The 21,832-nt window shown below is 47.5% G+C and overlaps 1 protein-coding gene across 3 annotated transcripts in view; it reads left to right on the plus strand.

Moving 5' to 3' along the window:
* Window positions 1–17,417, plus strand: part of LOC119969054 (organic solute transporter subunit alpha-like) — a 77,138-nt gene extending 59,721 nt beyond the window's left edge. For all 3 annotated transcript variants that reach the window (XM_038802233.1, XM_038802232.1, XM_038802234.1), the window contains 6 exons: window positions 3,609–3,682; window positions 7,370–7,528; window positions 13,444–13,555; window positions 14,539–14,685; window positions 16,079–16,184; window positions 16,703–17,417. In XM_038802233.1, the coding sequence (XP_038658161.1) occupies window positions 3,609–3,682; window positions 7,370–7,528; window positions 13,444–13,555; window positions 14,539–14,685; window positions 16,079–16,184; window positions 16,703–16,881 (777 nt within the window). In that variant the 3' untranslated portion in view covers window positions 16,882–17,417. The remainder of the gene's footprint in view (window positions 1–3,608; window positions 3,683–7,369; window positions 7,529–13,443; window positions 13,556–14,538; window positions 14,686–16,078; window positions 16,185–16,702) is intronic.
* Window positions 17,418–21,832: the final 4,415 nt, after the last annotated feature.

Here is a 21,832-nt window from a genome sequence, read left to right on the forward strand (position 1 = left end):
CTCACACACACATCCACAGTAATCTTACTCAGTGCCAGATCAAGGGACAGCAGCATTCGCTCTCCCACACACATCTTCAGCACATCTGTGGGTCGTGTCCTCATCACCTCACTGGTCCCACTCACTATCCACATATGCCAGGCATCCTTACCATCTGCCCTGGCACACGTCCGGCTCATGCTCTCTTCATCTGTCTTCATGCAAGATAATCTGGCACAGAACAAGACGAAGAGATCCCAGACGGGTGGGGGGATGCCAGAACTCAAGGTCCTCATGGACTTCAAACTTCGAGGACTCAGCCCTCCACAAGCACAGAGACACACACCTCGGTGGGCCCCAGTTTAGAACAGCCTCAAAATCTGGTGAGCACATCACTCTCTCTAATCCAGCGGTGGCAGGGATGTCAAGAGTGCTGGCCCTCAGAGGATTGCTGGAGGCCAGTAATCTGCTAAGTCTCAGTCAGGTGGCAAGCCTCTGAATTCGGTCTTCCCTCAGTTCTGGAACTTCAAAGGCAAACCCGGGAAAATCAGGAAGGGATGTCTGGTACACTCCTTAGATTGAAAGGCTGCATGAAGGAGGTCTTCCCCGTTATGTCTGAGGTGATTGTGCTGACATTGCAACACACCAAGGTCAACACAGCAAGATGGTGGCCACCATGGAGACTTTGGTGCAAGACCTTTGTCCTGCACTGCTACAGGACATGGACTCCATGGTGCAGGCACTTGCTGGGATCCATCAGTGGTAATGCCAGAGGGCGGCGGGGTGTCTTGAACCAACTCCACTGCCCCTATATTCAAAGGAGGAAGCCAGGAGCCATTGGATACTCATAGGGAGGAGGTTCTGCTGATGCATAGCCCAGGGCCATCCACCCAGGTGACTCTGGGTCCAGCTCATCTGAATCACCACTTCCTGTGACTGCTTCAGCTCCAGCTCCATCGGTCGAGGAAGGTGGCACTGCCACACAGCAGGACTCTGAAAGCAGGCCAGCCCCTCCCCACATGGGTACAGGTGTACATAACATTCATCTCTGGAAATAAACTCTTAATAATTGCACCCCTTCTTTGTCTCCTTGTTCTTTTTTTTAAATTTAGAGTACCTAATTCAATTTTTTTCCAATTAAGGGGCAATTTAGTGTGGCCAATCCACCTAGCTTGCACATTTTTGGGTTGTGGGGACGAAACCCACGCAAACAGGGGGAGAATGTGCAAATTCCACAAGGGCAGTGACCCAGAGCCGGGATCGAACCTGGGACCTCGGTGCCATGAGGTCGCAGTGCTAACCCTCTGCGCCACCGTGCTGCCTGAGTCTCCTTGTTATGATGAGCTGTGCTCCAGTAGCCCCAACCTGAAAATCTGATTCTTACAACGGAAAAAGGCCGGGGCTCAGTCCACGTCCTTTGTGCAGGTTTCCAGCACATTGGTGGCATCCTCTCATAGTGACTGAACACATCAGTCAGACCTGTTTCTCAGAGGGAATGAGGATGTCTCCCACAATGTATAGGGCTAATGTCACTCATTCCAGTCATTGTCCACACTTTTTGAGAAGTGGCTGGCCCCCCACTATCCCATATACCTCACCCTCTGATGACACTGAACCTCAAGAATACAGCTCACGAAGGATGCTGTACAATCAGAAGAGGTGAAACTTTCCACCATGCATTGCCATGGTATGACCCCAGTCATTGAGATCAAGCGAGCTTCCCTCAGCCAGACAGGAGGCAGACACTTAGAAGCTCTGTGAAGAGCTATGCATTGTCCCCATTGTAAGTGGTCAACATCCTGCTGCAAAGTAGGGACTATGGACAACTGCTGGATCCCTATGACAGGATCCTTATCACAGCGAGTGTGCACTATCATCTGTCAGACAGGAGAGTAATCTGAAGATAATGGGATATCTTCACAGGACGTTCTCATCACCCTCCATGCATCTAGCGTCGATGAGCGTGTCCCGAGCTTATCTGCCTCGTCTGAACATTGCCATTGCCTCATGGTCAAAATCCTTTCCCTCAAGAATCTATTCAGCCTCATCGGAGGAGACATGCCAATCCTCCATCTCCACCTCAGGCAGTTCCTGCCCTTGTTGCAGTGCCAGGTTGTGGGGTGCAGTAGACGATGATGATGGATGACACCCTCTGTGGATTGTATTACAGGGCTCCACTATCCCAATTCAGGCATCAGAGCCTCATTTTCAGCATCTCTCTGGTCTGATCCAGCAAAGTGCGAGTTACAGCATGAGCCTCATTGCATCTTGCCTCAGCTGCACCCTGTGACCTCCACACAGGTGTCATCAGCCCCCTCCTCCAAAGAACAAGTCCTCCAGTCTCTGTGGCCTTGAAATATGTCAGGGATCTAAGAGTGGCTCAGAATGTAGGTATCATGCACACTCCCTGGGAATCGAGCACACACCTGGAGGATACATTTGGTGTGGTCACAGACCAGCTGAACATTCAGCGGGTGGAAGCACTTGTAGTTCACATTGCTCACTGCTTGAAGCCCTGGAAATCTGAGTGCCACGCGAGTGCAGTAGATTTCATTCGCAATGGAGTAATGATCACTGACATGTTTTTATATTAGCCTTCTCCTTGTCAACATCCCACATCCAGGAGCGTCCCCCCCTCCAGATTTGAGTGGACGCATGAGTCCGCGATGACTCCCTACCCTCCTCTCACCCCACTGTCCCAAGCTTCCCTTCCCTCTGTGAGGACCTTCTAAGAGGCCTGTGCTCCAGGCTTCCCTTCCCTCTGAGAGGCACTTAGACAAAGCCAACATCCCAGCAGCAGAAGGCATCCTCAGAAAAATACTTCTCACACTTAACAATCGATTCCTGGCTAACCCTCAGGTCAATCCCCCTCTAACCTGGGGTCCAACACCCAGTCTCCCCCAGCTAGACCCCCCCTACCCTCGATTCTTCCCCTCCGGTACCCTGCAGTCAAACCCCCCCCCCCCCCCCCCCCGGTATCTTTCCAGTGTTATCCCGTAACCTTTTGACTATTACCCTGGCCTCCCTTGAGTGTTGCCCCAGTCTCCCTCGTGTGTTACCCAGTCTCCCTCGAGTGCTAACTCAGCCTCCCTCGAGTGTTACTCTGGTCTCCCTTTGAGTCAACCCGAGTGCCCCCGAGTCGAGCCTGATATTCCCGGAGTCAGAGCCAATACACCTGAATCAACACACTGAATATGCAGAGCCTCTCCGAGAGCCCTGTGCTCACCTCTGACCTCCACTCAGAAGGGAGCTTGCCAGGTGCATGCTTTTTAAATCTAGTCGTGAATCATACCGTTCTGCCCTCATGTCGTCATGAATGGATTCATTGATGGGGTAGTTTGATTATGGCGTGTGGGCCTGGTAAAGAGATGCAAATGTATTATAATGATGCTCCTGATTTTGAACAGCGGGAAACGTGGCCCATCACTTGACAGGGGGGAGGGACAATCATGGCAGGCGCTCAAGTTGATGGAAATTGCCACTTTAGACTTGTAATAATTTCCACTCCCGTCGACAAGCCCACTCGATGCGAATGGGAGTGGAAAATCGCAGCTTCTGTTTTACAACATTTAGGAATGTTCACTTTTAAATGATTAAAAAGTAACAGTGGCTTTATAATTTTCCTTCAGGTGATAGCGTCTACATCTTGTGTTGGGATGTGGGTTCCTCTGGCATCAATGATCACAGATTTGACAACAGCAGTGTACGTATTTCTTCTGGTGTTTCTATCACTCTGACTGTAGATTAAGTTTTGATTGTCCACATTAAATTCTGGGGAGTAGAAATGTTTTGAAATTACACACTGTCTACAGCAAAGAATCACAAAACTTCCAATCAAACTTCTCAGATTGATACCAAAAAACCCAAAACCATGTTCATGGTCACTACAGGTGGAATGAGGGGCTGGTTTAGCACAGCGGGCTAAACAGCTGACTTGTAATGCCGAACAAGGCCAGCAGTGCAGGTTCAATTCCCGTACCGGCCTCCTCGAACAGGCGCCGGAATGTGGCGACTCGGGGCTTTTCACAGCAACTTCATCGAAGCCTACTTGTGACATTAAGCGATTATTATTATGACTGATCTTTGTTTCCACAGTGCCTCTGATGTGATCTTTTCAAGTACAAAATTAAACAAAAACAACAGAAGACAGGGCTACCAATAAATGAGCAATTGTCCCCCTTTACAATGTTTAAAATTAAGTGAGGATGCGGGTGAATACAATTGCTTAATGTCTTCACTAGGGGCTGTACAGTAACAATTAATTCATTTGGGAATAAGGTTAGTAATGTATAGCTTTAAAGCTTATTTACCTGAACTGGGTGATTTTACTATTTTAAACTGGTTAAGATTTGTGCTCAAATTTTAAAAATCAAACAAATGTGCTAAACGTTTCACTGGGTGATTTTCTGGTCCAGCACATCCTGGGACTGAACATGCCTGCCTCAGGTCAATCGACGTTTTGTTTGTCTGCTGAATTCTCCATCCTACCCGTGATGATGCCTGCAGTGGGCCCAAGAGGAACCAGAAGATTTAGGCCAATGTTACTATTCCTTGGTGTGATTTCTAGAGCTTCCTTTTTGAAGTGGGACCTGTGCTCACAGGGTAGATGAATCGGAGATGGGGGTAACTACTCTGCAGACCTGATCCTCTCAGCCATTATCCCAACAAGTGCAGATCCTCACTTGGAGTCCAGGATCATAGAATTACTCCCTAAGTGACAAAATTGGCATGATTTTCTCATGTTCATAACAAAGTTCTTACTTCAGTCACCTTTTCCTCTCTTCCTGGGTCTTTGCCAAGTTAGGATACTGGACCAGACCCCAATTTATGTTAGGACGAGAAACCTCAAACAATTTGCAATTTGTAAAACTGTGAGGAAAGGATACTTCACCCCAGGAATGATGATTCTGTCTAAAAGGTTATTTCTGTGTTAAAACAAACATGAATTTAAGCGCAAAATTAACCACATTAACAGCAAAGAAATAGCTGTACAATGATCAGTTAAACAATTTTTTAATAAAAGGAAAAACTTTAACTCATTATCTACATCTGCTATTGCTTATGTTCCAACAAAGCAACCCAATACAGCTCAAAACCCACTCATAAATAGAGTTAGCAATCAGGGTTACTTGCTCTCTGTACAGACCTTTGGAGAGAGACCCTTTCTGTTTTGTCAGGCTCAGATCCTATAGTCAAACTGCCAAAACCACAGACAGACCTGGCTACTCCCATTAATGGCATAATTTGTATCCCACTAAGATTCCCATGACCTGCTTAGCTTGGACTAAACACCATCCCTCATTAGTTATCTACACCCAGGGAACCTCCAAAAACATTCACAATATTCCATCTCTCTGTTAACAAGTAAATAGGTAAAATCAATGATTACCTCAGCTTTACGACTCCTTACTCACATTTTTAGCAGTCATACTGCCTGTATGTCTTTTAAACCAGGGTTTTAAAAACATAACTATAACAAAATATAAAATATAATATATAACAATTTACTACATTCATCACAGCCAGTCAAGCATACAACCTGCTTTCAGACATATGCTGCTACTAAGTACATCAGAATAAGTTAGTGATTTAGTCTTTCCAATTTCTTCTTTAAAATAAAGACAGCATTATGTTTCTGCTTGTCCAATCTCGACAATAAAATGGGTGAGACTGATAATTCAATGTTATTCAGAAATCACAGGTGTGAGTTTACATCCCATTGTTTTGTGGGCTTCCACCATTATGCCAACTTTAACTTTTGTTTTCGACACGTTAAGCCTGACATCTCTTGGCAGTGGAATTTAGTGCTCTTGATGGGGTACAATTAATTCCTACTCTTAATTAATATTAGACCAATAACATGCACAGCAATGATTGGGGAGAAACGTTCCAAAGAGTTCACAATCCATTGTAATAATTCGGTGCAACATCGAGGGCCGAAGGGCCTGTACTGCGCTGTATCGTTCTATGTTCTATGTTCTATGAGTGGACTGGAACAGGGAAACTCTTTTATTGACTAACAGTTTTACCAAGTTTCCTTTGACTAGAAATATTTTCAGCATGAAACATTGAACAGCAGGAGCCCTCAGAGAAATGAATTAAGTGCCGGAGTAAATACATGGGCACGGCAACTGAGAGACGTTTAAACATATTCAGGATAAAGCAACAACCAGGAAGAATACAAAGTAATTTAAGTGAACTATATTTCTAATACCTGGAATGGGTGGGTTATCTTATGAGGAAAGGTTGGGCAGGTTAGGCTTGTATTCACCGGAGGTGAAAAGAGTAAGAGGCGACTTAATTGAAACAGTTAAGATCCTGAGTGGTCTTGATGTGGTGGATGTGGAAAGTGACATAATATACACCAGTATACCATGGTGCAGACACACATTGAGGACACACACAGATCAACATGTACAAACACCGCAGCCAATCACCAGTTAGAATACATACACTATAAAGGCAGAGGGCACCACGGTTCCCGCTCATTCTGGGTGCTACCTCTGAGTATAACAAGAACTCATCCAGCCCAGCACAGACTCACAACACGTGCTGAGAGAATCAACTGGTTCGGACAAGGCTTAGGTCTCTAGTTTAAGTTAGCATCATTTAGACCCACAGTCATCGTGTGTTAGTTAGTTAGAAGTAGTTAATAAAATTGTGTTGAAACTTCATCAGTGTTGGAAGTGTCTGTTCATCTCTCAAGTCTACTCTAGCCAACACCTCAGAAAGGATGTTCCCTCTTGTGGGAGAATCTAGAACAAAGTTCACTGTTTAAAATAAGGGGTCGCTCATTTAAGAGGGTTCTGAGACTTTGGAACTCTCTTCCTCTGAAGGCGATGGAAGCAGAGTCTTTGAATATTTTTAAGGCAGTGCTGGATAGATACTTGATGAATAAGAGGGTTAAAGGTTATCAGGGGTAGGCAGGAATATAGGGTTGAGGTTACAATCAGATCAGCCATGATCTTATTGAATGGCGGGGCAGGCTCAAAGCACGGTGGGCAGCACAGTGGCACAGTGGTTAGCACTGTTGCTTCACAGCGTCAGTGTCCCAGGTTCGATTCCCAGCTTGGGCCACTGTCAGTGCAGAGTCTGCATGTTCTCCCTGTACCTGCGTGGGTTTCCTGTGCTCCCACAAGTCCCGAAAGACGTGCTGTTAGGTGAATTGGACATTCTGAATTCTCCCTCTGTGTACCCGAACAGGTGCCGGAAGGTGGCAACGAGGGGATTTTCACAGTAACTTCATTGCAATGTTAATGTAAGCCTACTTGTGACAATAAAGATTATTATTATTATTAAGAGCAGAGTGACCTATTGCCACTCCTAATTCATATGTTCATACATTATTTTGCAGGATAAATTTCTTGAATTTTTTTTATTATTTCTGCAGGTACATTGCAATTGCTTTGCACAAGTTCCAGGATATGATGATAGAAGAATTTGGAGGTGATGAGATTTTCCTGAAACATTTTGAAAATACTCCTGTCACATTTAGTACAGGGCCCTGTTGTTGCTGCTGTCCATGTTTACCTGCTGCAAAGATGTCAAGGTGAGTTGTAGATTTGATTGAGAAAAATATTCTTGGAGCTCTAGCCTGTTTTAAATATTTTAAAAATATTTCTAAGAGCTTTTCACATTTTATATCAACAGTTACAGAAAAGACAAAAAACAACACATGCATCAAAAATGAAAACACCAACAGTGGTTTCAGTTATTATACAGATATTATACAATCCCCACATGTAAAACTTATATTACAGGGTGCGCTTGTTTGGCCGAAATGAAAGTGCAAGTCGAAAAAGATGATGTGCCCTTTCTCCCCAGCCTCCTGCCCTCCCCTCCCCCTCTACCTGCCCCCCCCCCCCTTCCTGCTCCCCCTCCCTTTCCTCTCCTTGTTTTGTGTTTTGTGGTCCATTCTGAGGCGGACCCCCCCCCCCCCCCCCCCCCCCCCACCATGTTCATTGGTTGTCGGTTACAGACAGGTCCTGGAACATACTGGTGAACAGCCTCCATGTGCTTTGGAAGCCTCCCTCTGATCCTGTAATGGCATGTTTTCTTTTCTCTAGTTTTAGAAACCCCGCCAAGTTGCACAGCCAGCCTGCAGTTTTGTGCGGTGCTGCTGATCGGCGGCTGAACAGCAGTCACCGGCGGCAGACCAGGCAAAGGCTAGAATGTCTGCCCCTCTCCCCATGAAGAGCTCAGGCTGTTTATATAACCCGAAGATCGCCACCAATGGTTGCTTCATCCTCACCCAGAAAACCTGGACATGGCCTCAAAGAAGGACATCCAACACCCAACAAGTCTGGTGCAAGACCAGAACATTTGGCCGTGGTTAGCCGGGCCATCCTGGCACCATTTATAGATTTATCCTCCACCTCCAGAAAGAATCCACTCATTCATGCCCTGGTTAGGTACGCCCTGTTCACCATCTTTAACTGAATTAGGCTAAGCCCTGAGCATGTGGAGGTGAAGTTTGCCCTGTTCAGTGCCTCGATCCAGAGTCCTCCCCCTACTTTCCTGCCACGTTCTTCCTCCCACTTTTTCTCTTGTCTTGCCCAGGGGCGAACGTACCTCCTCCAGTTGTCATCCATACATGTCCGCACAGTTTCCGTCTCCTAGTTTGCCCACAGCAGTAGTCTGTCCAAGAGTGAGTGTTTTAGTGTCTGGGGGAATGTCGTTGTTTCCTTGCGGAGGAAGTTCTTGATTTGATTGCATCTTAGCTCGTTCCCTTTCGGGATCTGCAGTTTGTCTGTCAGTTCCCCTTAGGTCGCTATTCTGCCTTCTACGTACATGTCTCCTACTCTCAGTGTCCCTTCGTCCTGTCTCCACCTTTTGAAGGAGGCGTCCTGCATTGCGGGGGTGAATTTGTGCTTTTTACAGATGGGGGCCATGATGGACACCCGGTAAGATCGAAGTGATGTTACAGTTGGTTCCATGTTCTCTGTGTGACAATTACCACTGGGCTTTTTGAGTACCTGCATGGGGAGGATGGGAATGCGGTCATGGATAGTGCTTGGAGGATGTCTCCATGCAGTAACTCCTCCATTCTGACCCATTCTGCTCCCAGTTCCTTGGCCCATCCCCATGATCTTTTCCACCCAGTGGTAGAATTGAAGGTGCAGGGGGCCATACCTCCTATATTCCTCTTTCTTTGTAGAACCTTCTTCCTGATCCTCGCGCTTCCACCCCCCGCCCCCGCCCACCCTCACACACACAAACGCCATGATTACTTTATCAACTTTGGTGACGAAGGCCATAGGGATGAAGCTCAAGGGGGATCTGAACATGAAAAGGAACCTGGGCAGTAGGTTCATCTTAATCATCTGCACACTTCCCCCCGGGTCCATAACCGTCATTCTCGCTGTGAATGTTGTCCTCTTATTGAGCAGTACAGCACCCACCTAGCCTTTGTCCCATAGCATGCTTGGAACGCCTGACTCACCCAGCTCTTCCTTACCCTCAGTCGGTTCATCTCTCTCAGGTGAGTCTCTTCGAGGAAGATTAAATCGGCCCTCAGGCTTTTCAGATGGACAGTCTCTGGATCTTTCCACTGACTGTTAAGCCCCCAGACATTCCAGGTGACTATTCGGATGGATACTTTCTGTTCTCTCCCCACCGCCCCCACCTCCCACTCCTGTGGGGTCAGCCATACTCACCTTGTGAACATGCCCCTGCACTTCAGGGTTCCCCTTTGCCCAGGGGCCACCCAAGATGGACACCTTCGCCATATTTGCCATGTGGATGTGCCCTCGGGTTCTGGGGTTTCCCATTGTTTGGAGTCCATCCAAGATGGCCATCTACGATGCCTTTGTTCCTGTTGTCGGCATGTGCAACCTGTTGCAACCAGAAATCTACCTTCCCCCCTCTACCCCCCCAGCCCTGCCGAGCCTCCCCCCTGAGCCCATCTATAACTCCTGTCCTCCCCTACCCCCTCCCCTTTGGACTTCCCCTCCCACCATCTCTCCCCCCGATCATCCCTTATCCTACCCCCCAAACTGCTGTTGTACCCATCTTCTGCCAGGCACACTCTCCCTGTCAGGATCTATGCTGCAGCCCCCTCTCTCCCCTTCCTAGAATGCTCTCTAGTGTGGTGGCTCCCCCTCGGGAGCGATCTCTATTCCCTGCCAGTTTTGCTTCTCTCTCCACCCCGTCCCCTTTCTGAATTCGGTACCCTTCTGATCCCCCCCGCCCCTCCCCCCACTCCTGAGACTTGCATCTGTGCGAGTTCATGAAGCAACTTCATCCTGTGCAATTGTTCTTTTGTGCCCCTTATTGTTGTTGCTGTTGCTTTACCAGCCCTTCTTGTCGATGATCACCTCCGCTTCACCCGGTGCTGTAAAATAGTGTTCCCTCTTTAGATAGGTCATCCACAGTTTGGCCAGGTACAGCATCCAGAACTGTTCTTTGCTTTTAAACAAGGCTAATTTGGTTCCATTGAATTCAGCTCGGCACTTGGCTAGGTCTACCCAATGTATTGGTGCACGTGGATCGTGTGCCCTTCCCATTTGCAAGACTGTATGTATCTTGCCCAGTTCAAGATCTTCTTCTTTTCCTGGAACCATGGTGCTTGGCGATGATGGCCCGCTGTGGTTCCCCTGTTTATAGCCTCTGCCGGAATGACCTGTGTGCCCTGCCAATTCTGGGGGCTTGGGGAAGCTTTCACCTCTAACCAGCTTGCCCAGCATTTGTGCCATGTATTCTGTGGGGTTTCTGTCCTTGGTGCCCTCCAGTAGACACGCGATTCGGAGGTTCTGACGGCGTGACCGGTTCTCTTGATCCTCCACCTTCCACTTGAGTGTTCCCTGTGCCACCACCAACCTTACCACCTCCGCTTCCACTGAGGCGATCCAGTCACTTTGGTTGGTAGCCGCCACCTCGAGCTCCCACAGCCTCGTTTCCTGTGTCTCCAATTGCTGCTCCATCCTTTCCAACGCCTCCTTGAAGGGGGCCAAGGCATCTGCAACTGCTGATTTTACTATTGCCATAATCTCCTTCTTTATGGCATCTCTATGTTTAAGGAGCTCCTGTGTTAAGAGTTTCATCCTTTGGCCTATTAGCCGGTAGACCAGCGTTAGTGTCGGTGATCTGGCTCGCTGCACCATGTCCTATTCTGCCTCGCTCCGTGTGTCTGCCACCTCAACCTTTCTCTCCCAGCTCTTGCTGAGCTTATTGTCCTTTTGGCCCCTTTGTGGATTTGAGGGCATTTCCCCTCGTCCGTGATGGTTTCAGAGAAGGGTGGGGGTTTTTTGGTTGGCTTAGAGGCCAATTTTAGGCTGAAAGTGTCGATTTCCAAGTTTCCCAGGTGAGAGCCACCGTTCCTGTGACCGCTCAGCACTTCCTCGCCACCGGAAGTTGATCTGGCCTGTTATTTCTGTAACTGACACACATTGTACGTTCTGAATTTAGCTCAGTTGGCTGGACAGCTGGTTTGTGATAGGCCAACAGCATAGGTTCAATTCCTGTACTGGCTGAGAATATTCATTAAGGCCCTGCCTTCTCAACCTTCTCCCTTGCCTGAGGTGCAGTGATCCTCAGGTTAACTCACCACCAGTCAAACGGGAAAGCAGCCTATGATCACCTGGGACTGTGGAAACTTTATTTCACCGTACATTCTGAGTTATTGAGCTTAGAGTTGATAAAGGGTTTTTGTGACTGAGTGATAAACATTTCATCAGTTTAGCTCAGGGTCTGGGCCACAATCCAACGCACAATGATGGAATGAGACTGTGCTCTCTTTGTTAATTGTAGTGATTCTGTTTATAGTGGCATGGTAGCACAGCGGTTAGCACTGTTGCTTCACAGCTCGAGGGTCCAAGGTTCGATTCCCAGCTTAGGTCACTGTCTGTGCATAGTCTGCACGTTCTCCCCGTGTCTGCGTGGGTTTCCTCCGGGTTCTCCAGTTTTCTCCCACAGACCAAAGATGTGCAGGTTAGGTGGATTGGCCATGCTAAATTGCCCTTAGTGTCCAAAAGGGTTGGGTGGGGTTACAGGAATGGGGTGGAGGTATGGGGTGCTCTTTCCAAGGACTGGTGCAGACCTGATGGGCCGAATGGCCTCCTTCTGCCCTGTAAATTCTATGTTTCTATGTTTGAAGTGAGGCTACTTGATATCAACCCAGTTCCTTTGATGGTTCGGGAAAATAACATTCTGATAAATGTCCATGTCTATAACGGAACACAGGAAGAGGAGTAAGCCCCCTCATGCCGTTCAGTTAGATCATGGCTGATCTGCAGCACTACTCTATTTAACCCCCTATTTCGATACCACAGGCTGGATTCACCTGTCAGCTAGGGTCAGCCAGTGAAGGCCTCAATGGATGCACCAATCACCCACTAGTTTTCAGATGCTACAACAAGCAGTCCCTTCACCTTGCTGACTAAAAATGCCAAATAAAAAATACCCGAAGAAGGGTAAAGCTGCAAGAACCTAGTGGATAAGATAAAACATCAACAAATCCCATATCAGGAGTATGAGTGTCTAGGTTTGTACATCACTATTGGGGTTGATTTGACAAATATGATGTCGGGGACTTGGGTAAATAGAAAAGATAATCCACAAAAATGGAAGGGAGCAAATATAGATAGAACAGTACAGCACAGAACAGGCCCTTCGGCCCTCGATGTTGTGCCGAGCCATGATCACCCTACTCAAACCCACGTAACCACCCTATACCCATAACCCAATAACCCCCCATTAACCTTACTTTATTAGGACACTACAGGCAATTTAGCATGGCCAATCCACCTAACCCGCACATCTTTGAACTGTGGGAGGAAACCGGAGCACCCGGAGGAAACCCACGCCAGCAGGCAGGGATCCACCCCCGTAGCTGTAGTACAGGAGCCTTACCGTAATACACCTCACATGCGATATATATACAACAGCGATGACGACCACAGTGGTATATAAAATGTATATGTTGGTTCCTTTTACCTTGGCAGTTGGTACATTACAATTCCATAATTATGTTGGATACTCCAGCCTGAAGTATCAAAAATAATACCACTTTTTGGCTGAGACGTTGTAAATCAAGGCCTTCCCTGCTCTGTTGAGTGGGGATAAGTCCATGGTACTAGTTTGAAAAAAGAATAGGGAAGTCATCCTCAGTGTCCTGCCCAATATTTACCTCCCAATCAACTACAAAATAATACCATATTGAATTTGTGGGAACTTGATGTGCACAAATTGGAAGTAATGTTTCCTACATTACAACCGTGGCGACACATTGAAAGTGTTTAACTGGCTGTAAAGTGCTTTGAGATGATCTGAGGTCATGAAATGCAATCGAGAAATACAAGTCTTTCTTTTTCTTTACAAAAAGGATCACGAGGTGCTTCACAAAGTGACTGAATTAAGTCTCTTGTTAAGTTAATCTGTTAGGAGTAAATGGAAGACCTAAACTAATGACTTATATTTGTCATTTTACACTGTTGACTAAATGCGTTAATGTCTGTTTCTTTTTAGGCGCCTGATGTTCATGCTGAAATTGGGAACATTTCAGCTAGCTTTCCTGCGGCCAGTCCTAATGATCTTCACATTAGTCCTTTGGGTGAATGGGACATTTGACCCGGATGATGTACGTTTTTTTTTTCCTGTTCAGCTACATGCCAGTACATGAATAGAATAAATAAAAATGTTGGTGATAAGTTGACAACTTTTCACTACAGGATGTAAATTGACTGATGTGTTGGGTAAGCTGGGTCTATGTGAATTGCGTTTGATGCAGTGTAGAGAGAGAGAGGCTTCCAACACTTGATGAGATGCAACACGATTTTATTGAACAACTAACTATAATACATGCTTAACTGTGAGTTGACACTATGCTGACTTGACTGGAGACCTGAGGCTAGCCTGACCAGACTAACTGACTACCACATGGTGTTTGTACTAGCTGCTGCTCACGAGCTTAGACTGTCTCAGAGGCTGGATCCCGAGTGAGCGGGAAAACTGGTGCCCTCTGGCTGTATAGTGGTTGTGTTTTGTCTGGTGATTGGCTGCTGTGTTCTGTGTGTTCACTGGTCATCCTGTGTGTCAATCACTGCCTGTCTGCACTCCATCATATACCTGGATGTACATTATGACATTGACTATCTTGCCCTTTTTCCCGAGCTGCTGTCTAAGCAGTTCATTTTTCAAAGTTCACATTTCTGAGTTGATGCTGTAATTTTCTCTTTAGAAATACACATTATTTTCCAGTGACTCTGTCGTCTAATGTTCAGTGAAAATGATTAAAGAGAGTGACTGTAGGGAGTGTCCTGAGAGAGGATTGTGATGCCATTTTCCTGGCTTAGAACTCTCATTTTCATCATGCCACTCCATGGAATGTTGTTCAATGCTTAGTTGTGTGTGCTCAAAGCTGTTGTCCATGTACTTGTATGATAGGTTACTGTTCTCCACTCTGGCACTAATGGCGCAGCCATTAATCTATTGTACCTTACCTGTCTTATTTCATACCTGATTAAATGCAATAAATAAGAACAAATAACTTATGGTATGGAACTGACAATAGTTTGATCTATTTTCAATGAACATATCAGTTTAGGATTTCTTATTTTACAGGTTTCTCCGAGTGGACCTGCAATATGGATTAACACTTCCCTTGGTGTGTCCACAATAGTGGCACTGTGGCCAGTTTCGATTGTTTTTAACAAAGTCAAAGGTGAACTTAAAAGTCAGAAGATAATCCCCAAATTCATCCTGTTTAAGGTAGATTGGATTCTGCACCTTACAGCTACTTCAGAAACATTTCTTATTTAAAAGGTACAAATGTTAGCTACCAGGCTGGTTTGCACCTTGCTGGTATAATTGGAGAAAATAAACAAAGTTATGCAATATCAACCTTTAAAAACATGTGTATAAAACAATAAGAATGATAAAATAATTGTTTCCTTATTACTCTTGTTCATTGTAAAAATACATTTTTCGTATGTAGAGTCCCGTTTCCTATGAACTGAAATAAATAATGTTCTGTGCAACAGGAAAGAGGAACTGTTAATGGAAACTTCATGATTTTGTACTGGAGATTATCCAGGCTACCACCATGTTCTACTGTGCACTTCTAAAAGTGGAAAATAGCACACTGTTAAATCAAATTGCTGAGTTTCTTTACATGACCATCAATATGACTATTTATTTATTTTATTGATTTACTTAAAGTATTAAAAATAATGAGTCCAAATCTTAAATTTCCTTTAACTGACTTTATCGTGAAATATTATCTGGTAAAAGTCTATGGAGCCAATTTGCTACTTTGACAATGGAAATACCTACTCCTACCTCCCCAGGAATTGGAGACACAAGGGAAAACAAAGCCTCCTGGGTTGCCAAAGTTATACTAGATTCATGAGGTCAAAGATCTTTATAAGCAAATGCTCACATGGCCAAATGTCACATCACCAAACCTCCAGGACTACCTCCAGCCAGAGCCGACAAGTCTACCCTTTACCCAGCTTCCACATCAGAAAAAAATAACTAATGGGTCTCGAAAGGATCATATAGAGTGGTAGTTTTAAAAACAAGTAAACCTCTGGTGTAAACATCGGGCCCAGAGCTGAATGCTGAGCTAAAGAACAGTTATTGCAATTCAAAGTAATCTGAAAAGAAAAATAAGGTGAAAGAACAGGATTGTTTTCTCCAATTTTTTCAAGAAAAGAATTAGGATTGGTTGAAGTGGAACTTTCATTCTGCATGCTCATGTTCCATTCGTGAATAAAGCACCTAAACAATTCATATCTGGCTTTGACTTGCCAAAGATTTCAATCCCCCATTTGAAGGATAGGAGAAGAGTATCTGAGGACAACTGTTAAGTCCACAGAATTCAATTCAGACTGCAGGGCAACCTGATGGTCTGATTAGATTTTGGGCAGTACAGGTAGATTCTTCAATGATTGCCGTCACTGATATACCTCAGAGAATATTTAAGGGAGTCCTGAAACTTATAACAACCACCCTGCATTTGCCTGAACCAATATTAGAAATCTGTTAAAAAAGAATTGATTAACTTGAGAAAGTAAAATTTATTGAAGCCTATCATACAGGTTTAATTATCATGATTTATAGTATATTCAATAATTTTAATTTTCTGTTATCTTCTCTGCAGATTTCATTCATTCTTAATCAACTCCAAGCTTTAATTATCAATATAACAGCATCGACAGGCAGTATCGCTTGTGCACCTCCATTTTCATCCACAGCCAGAGGAATATGTATGTTATTATGTTTTAAATCTATAATATTCCGTAAATTTCTGCTTGATGAGAGAGCATGTAGATTTCTTATTATTTGCAAGCATTAATTTAAATGATGTCAGACAGATGTGCAGCATTGATCTTTATTAGTCCTGTACATTTCTGATTGGTTCAGTGTAGTTAGAATAGAAACACACATACCTGACAAATAGTTAGTCTAATTTGACGTGGTGCAGCCCTGCTAGAAAATTGATGGATTCATTATTTTTGACATATTCATTGTGTAAACAGGATTTCTTCTATTAGTGCAAGGCCTCTCTCGCTCTAATGCCAAGTCAGAAATAAGGCTATAACATTGTAGCCCATGTTCATCGCTAGCAATCCTCCATTCTGACAGCAGAGCCTCACAAAATTGTTCGAAGATTATTGAGGCTAATGCACAAATTGCCGAGGCAACCGCTATTCTAATTAATAGAAATCTTTTGCTTAAATGCTAAGCCACTCAAATTAACAAATTACAATTCAATCTTTTCCAGATATGAATCAGCAGCTTCTCATAATGGAGATGTTTATCATCACTTTGATATCACAAATCTACTACAGAAGGAAATACCATTCGAAAGAAATAGATGGAAAGCAACCTACTGTAAAAACACATGACGGTCAAAACCACCTGAATGGCAGCATAACTGAAGGTGAAAGGTCAAATGTGTAATGCAACAGTAAAACACCGGCCGCGATCTAACGGAAACGATTCTAAATGTCATTTGCTGGGACTTTCTCCCTGGCTCTGTCGGCGACTTCCCCATCGTTATCTAACCACACTTAGGGCACGATTTAATGGCCATGTTGCGCTTAAGCGAGACTGCAACAAGGCTGTTAGATCGCGGGGGAGACCAAAAACAAGAACCGCGCCGCTTGGTTTGCGAACTAACCGGCCCGCTCCTGTTGGCGAAATCTGAACCCATTGCAACGTGGTGAGAAAACAATAATCACCACTTAAGCCCAATCTCCATACAATTAACAGGAGCGACCCTCCTATCTAATGGCCTCCTGTGATTGAACTGCCTTCACAGCAAGTGGTCACCCCACCGGCGATTAGTGCACCTTGTTAAAACATGAAGCTGGCGAAAGAGCTGCTGTGGGGATCCGAGGAGGTGAGTAACCACCTTCGCCCCCGAGCAATGAGCCCAGGGGCACTGGGGTGGAGGCTCGGAGGGTTAGTGGGAGAGCCCCCGGGGGGCTAGTCTCAGTCGGGGTGGTCCACTATCGGTGGTGGGGGTGTGTGCAGAGCCTGGGGGGAGGGGTGCACCCAGGTTGCCCACTCATGGCCGGGGAGGAGGGGGGGGGGGGGCGGTGGTTGAAGATGGGTGTCTTAGGGCATGCGGGTTCCCCATGCCAGCCCCTGAATCGTGTGATCCCAGCCTGTTTGAACCACTAACCACCCATAATGCCCATTGCCCGCGGAGGCCTTTGGCAGCGCGACTGCAGACTATTGCTCATTAGGAATTGGCAATCGTAGCTAAGTAAGCACTTCACACCTTTCAAGTGTATTCCCGTGGGTGGGCGTGCCATGTAGCATGTGGGGGTTATTGCCCAGCATCCCAAACAGGTCGTGATGCCTGGACACTGTGCCGGAACACTGTCGGAGGCAACACCATGGATGCAGCAGCCAACATCTGAACACCCAGAGACTGGAGGGAAGAGGCATCCAGGGCCTCCATGCCCAGGTAGTTGGGGCAGGGGATTGGTGCTCGGCCCACATTGCAGAAGAAAGTGCCAGAGACGTTATACTTCTCAAGTGCAACTTTTAAAAATCCTATACACATGTCCCAAACTTCCCCAATCCCCCGATGATGCTGCCCCACCTCCCCACCTCTCCCAACCCTCCCCCCAACCCCCCCCCCCCACATTGCACCCTACCCCCTTACCCCAACCCTCTGCCCCTCCAGTGCCCTCTCAGTGGTCCTTGACCTGCTTAGCCTTCCGAGCTCTACCACTGCATCCAGGTTTGTTCCCAGGATGCACATCAGAGGTGGAAGCAGTCTGCTGCCTACTGTGTCCCATGGCCTTCGATGCCCCTGGCGGATGTCCTCTTGCGTTTTGGGTACGGAGGGCCCTGGCCCACTTGCCGGTGGCACATGCCCCACCGTGCCACCCTGTTCTCGGTGCTGACTCCGAGGTGTGCCATTGTCAGTGGGGTAGGTTTTGGGGGAGTTGGTGGTCGTCATCATCACGCCGTAGGGTGGCTGCGGGTTGGCACCCAGTGTCCCCTCCTCCCAGTCGGTACCCATAGGGCACTAGTGTTCACCTTGGGACAGAAGGGCAGCTAGATCGAGCCCTAGCTGCTCCTGCATCATCTGGCTCTGCCAGCCCTGGCGGCTCTGCAATGTCTGCAACACTGTGTTGACGCCATCTGCGATGCTCTTCAGTCACTGGGACATACTCTGGAACACCTCGGCAATGCCCACCTGTGACTGGGAATGCTCCTCAGCGCCTCAGCAATGCCCACCTGTGACTGGGACATATCGAGCAGCGCATCATCGAGGTCCACCTAGTACTGGGTCACGTCCCCCAGCGACTGGGACACACTTTTGAGGAACTCAGTCATGGCCGTCACTGACTGGGCTACACCTTGGGCACCTCCACTCATGTTACTCACTTTGTGCACCAGGCTCTCCACTGCGGTCGCCACCCTAGCAGTGTTGGTCTCAGTGTCACGCATTGCCGGTGCCATTTCCTGTGCCGGTAGCCTCTGGGGTTCCTCCATATGTAGGCGATGGCTGTGAGCGAGGTCTCAATGGACAGGCATAAGTCAGGCTACGGAGCTGATGGAGTGTCGCTGACATCCCCCTCTGAATCTCAATGGTGCACCCTAGCATCTGCATCAGGTCCGGATAAACCTGGCCCAGAGGCTCAGCATCTGTCTGGGACCCAGCTGAGTCCTGTGATCCAGCAGACCTCTAACTGCTGTCTCGCTTGGGCGTTCCTGCCTCCACCTGATGTGCATAAGCAGGTATGTCGTGCTCACCAGAATGTGCCCCAGAAGTCTGTCCACTACCATTGTTCACTGAGGTGAGTGTCTCCGCATTGGTGGAGGGTGGGGCTGACAGCTGTGATGTGACTATTATAGTGACATTGTCAGAATTCTCCTTTGAGGTGTTCTCATGGGAGGTGGGTGGGACCATCCCGGATGGACGCCTCCAGATGAGGATCCTACGGGTAAATGGACATGAGGTCAATGAGAGGGACGGATCATTCTGTATGGCATTAACAACTCACATCTGACAGGCCATCTGGGTGGCAGCCGGTGAATCCTCACCTCTGCGCCGTACGCCAACCTCTACATTGGTGACAGATCTGTTCTCGGCCACATCCGAGACCTGCAAGGCCTGTTCCTCCTAGGGGGTGAGGACTCCGATCTTCGGCACCCCATGGCCCCTCTATTCCCTCTCCCTTCTGTTGTGGGCCAACTTCTGCAGGGACACAGCGGGGGCATCCGAGCCACACGCATCGTTCACAGCAGGGGTAGGGGTTTCAGTGGGGAGGGGGAGATGGTGAATATGGGGGGAATGGGGAGTATGGGGGGGAAGGGGAGAATGGGGAATATGGGGGGCATGGGGAGTATAGGGTGAGAGATGGAGAGTTTGGGGGAGGGAGGCAACCCTGCTGGACATGGGTGGGCCGGGGCACGGAACAGTGCTGGGTGGGGCGGCGCCAGGTGCATGCTCGCGAGGAGGTCGGGAGTGGCAGGTAGGGCAGGTGCCAGGGGGCCGGTGCCAAACCACCCGTGAGGCCTGGTGGAGGTCATTGACCTTCGTATGGCACAGGGTTCGATTCCTCCTGGTGACGCACTCCGAGCAGGTGATGTTCCCCGAGCCACTTCCTCCTAGGCGGCACTGGCTGCCCTGTGGCTGACCCTCCGAGAACCTCGGAGGAACAGGGCATCCTGTCCGATTTTGATTGCGTCCAACAATCTGACCAGGTCAGCATCCCTGACTCGTTGTGCTGGTTTCCTCGGTGGCATGGCTGCGGTGTGTGGGGTTGCGGGCTGTGCAGATGTGGTTTAAATGCTCCCTTATTAGCAGGAGGACTAGGGAGCATAGTCCTGGCGAGTTAGCTGGCGAGACAGTCATTTGCAGTGTGTAGCCCATGGGGCCTCCTTAAGTGAGCCAATTAGTGTTTTATAGCAGCGTTGGCCTCGCCAGGCCGAGCAGCGAGAAGCTCTTGGCAGTTCTTGCTCGCTACCACAAACTTTTCCATTTAATCTGAGCCCTTAGTCACTTTTTTGTGCCCTGGGGAGTTTCTCTCCAGTTAAGTCCACACTTAGAATTATTTTCACCACTGGGAATCTGAACTCGCTGGCCATCCAGCTCCTCAGAGATCGGGCCACCCTTTTGAAAGGGTGCCCTGATTTCTAAGAGGGCTTGTGGGTCACCCACAGCCCCTAGCCAGGGACAATGTCACCCCTCAAACACAGAGGCATTACCCCACACTCCCCCAATTGATGACACCCTGCTACAGGGTCCCTGGCTATGCCTCCTTTCGGAACCCCTCCTTCCAGGACTCCCACACTTCACCCCTTCAACCTTCCAGAAGCCCCTTCATATCCGCCCTGCACCCCCATCCTTCATACCCCCCCTTCCCCCTCCACTCATGGGCATTGCATCCCCAAGCCCTGACCATTGGCAGAGCCACCCTGGCACCCAACCACCCTGGCATTGCCACCCTGGCACCTTTTCAGTGCTCCTGTCAGCTTTGCAGTGCCATCTGGTCATCTTAGCAGTTCCAAGTTAACAGCCTGGCAGTGCCAAGTTGTCTGTGTTCCAGGGGGAGGGGCAGAGGGCCAGGTCTGGATAGATCTTGGGAAGTATAAAGGCTGTCGGGAAGCCCACGGCATTGCGCTCCCGTTCGGTGCGCCGTGGCCGGTAGATTGTGCCCACCTTCATCATGGGAAGAGTTCCGTTTATGTCATTAATGGTTTCTCAGTGATCGATTGGACCTTTTCCAACTGCCAGCCTGTCAACCCAATAGCTCAAATGTATTTGGCTTGATTCTCAGCAATATTATCACTTACACAAGACGTCTCTACTGACCTCTTTTGCTCTTCTTGAGGCCATTAATTGTTGCTACCTAGGGCTTCGATGATACCATCGAACAGTGAGAATAGGGGTGGAGTGAAGGGAAATCGGCCAGGATTCCGAACTGTGGCCAGACCATTGATATTTGCAGGAGCATTTTTGATTTGTAAAGGTTAGGGAAGGGATATGGGGTAGTGAGGTGATGATAGGCCTCCTTTAGTAATTGTGCCCCTTTACTGCCACTAGCATGAATGGTTTTAGCAGGATAGAAGCAGCTATCTGCACTACTTTTGCCAGATGGTATATGGATTCAACATGTTTCTAAAAGCAATGGAAGTGAGCCTGATAGTTCCTTCACAATTCCACCCCGAGAGCATTTGCAGATGCATTGAGGTTGATACCCTCGTTGGCTTAGCCTTGCAAGATTCAGTGCTCATAGGGCGCATTGGACAAGAAATTGTCTGCTGCCTGCTGCCTGGATATTTTTGCAGTGAAATTTGCGCTGCAGGTCTGTGTTTTCCTGATTAACATTCCCTGTGAATGGCATTTCTTAACTAGACCAGGGAGTCAACCCTACCCAAAGAT

This window comes from Scyliorhinus canicula, chromosome 7 (assembly GCF_902713615.1).
Source record: "Scyliorhinus canicula chromosome 7, sScyCan1.1, whole genome shotgun sequence".
NCBI classification, from domain to species: domain Eukaryota; kingdom Metazoa; phylum Chordata; class Chondrichthyes; order Carcharhiniformes; family Scyliorhinidae; genus Scyliorhinus; species Scyliorhinus canicula.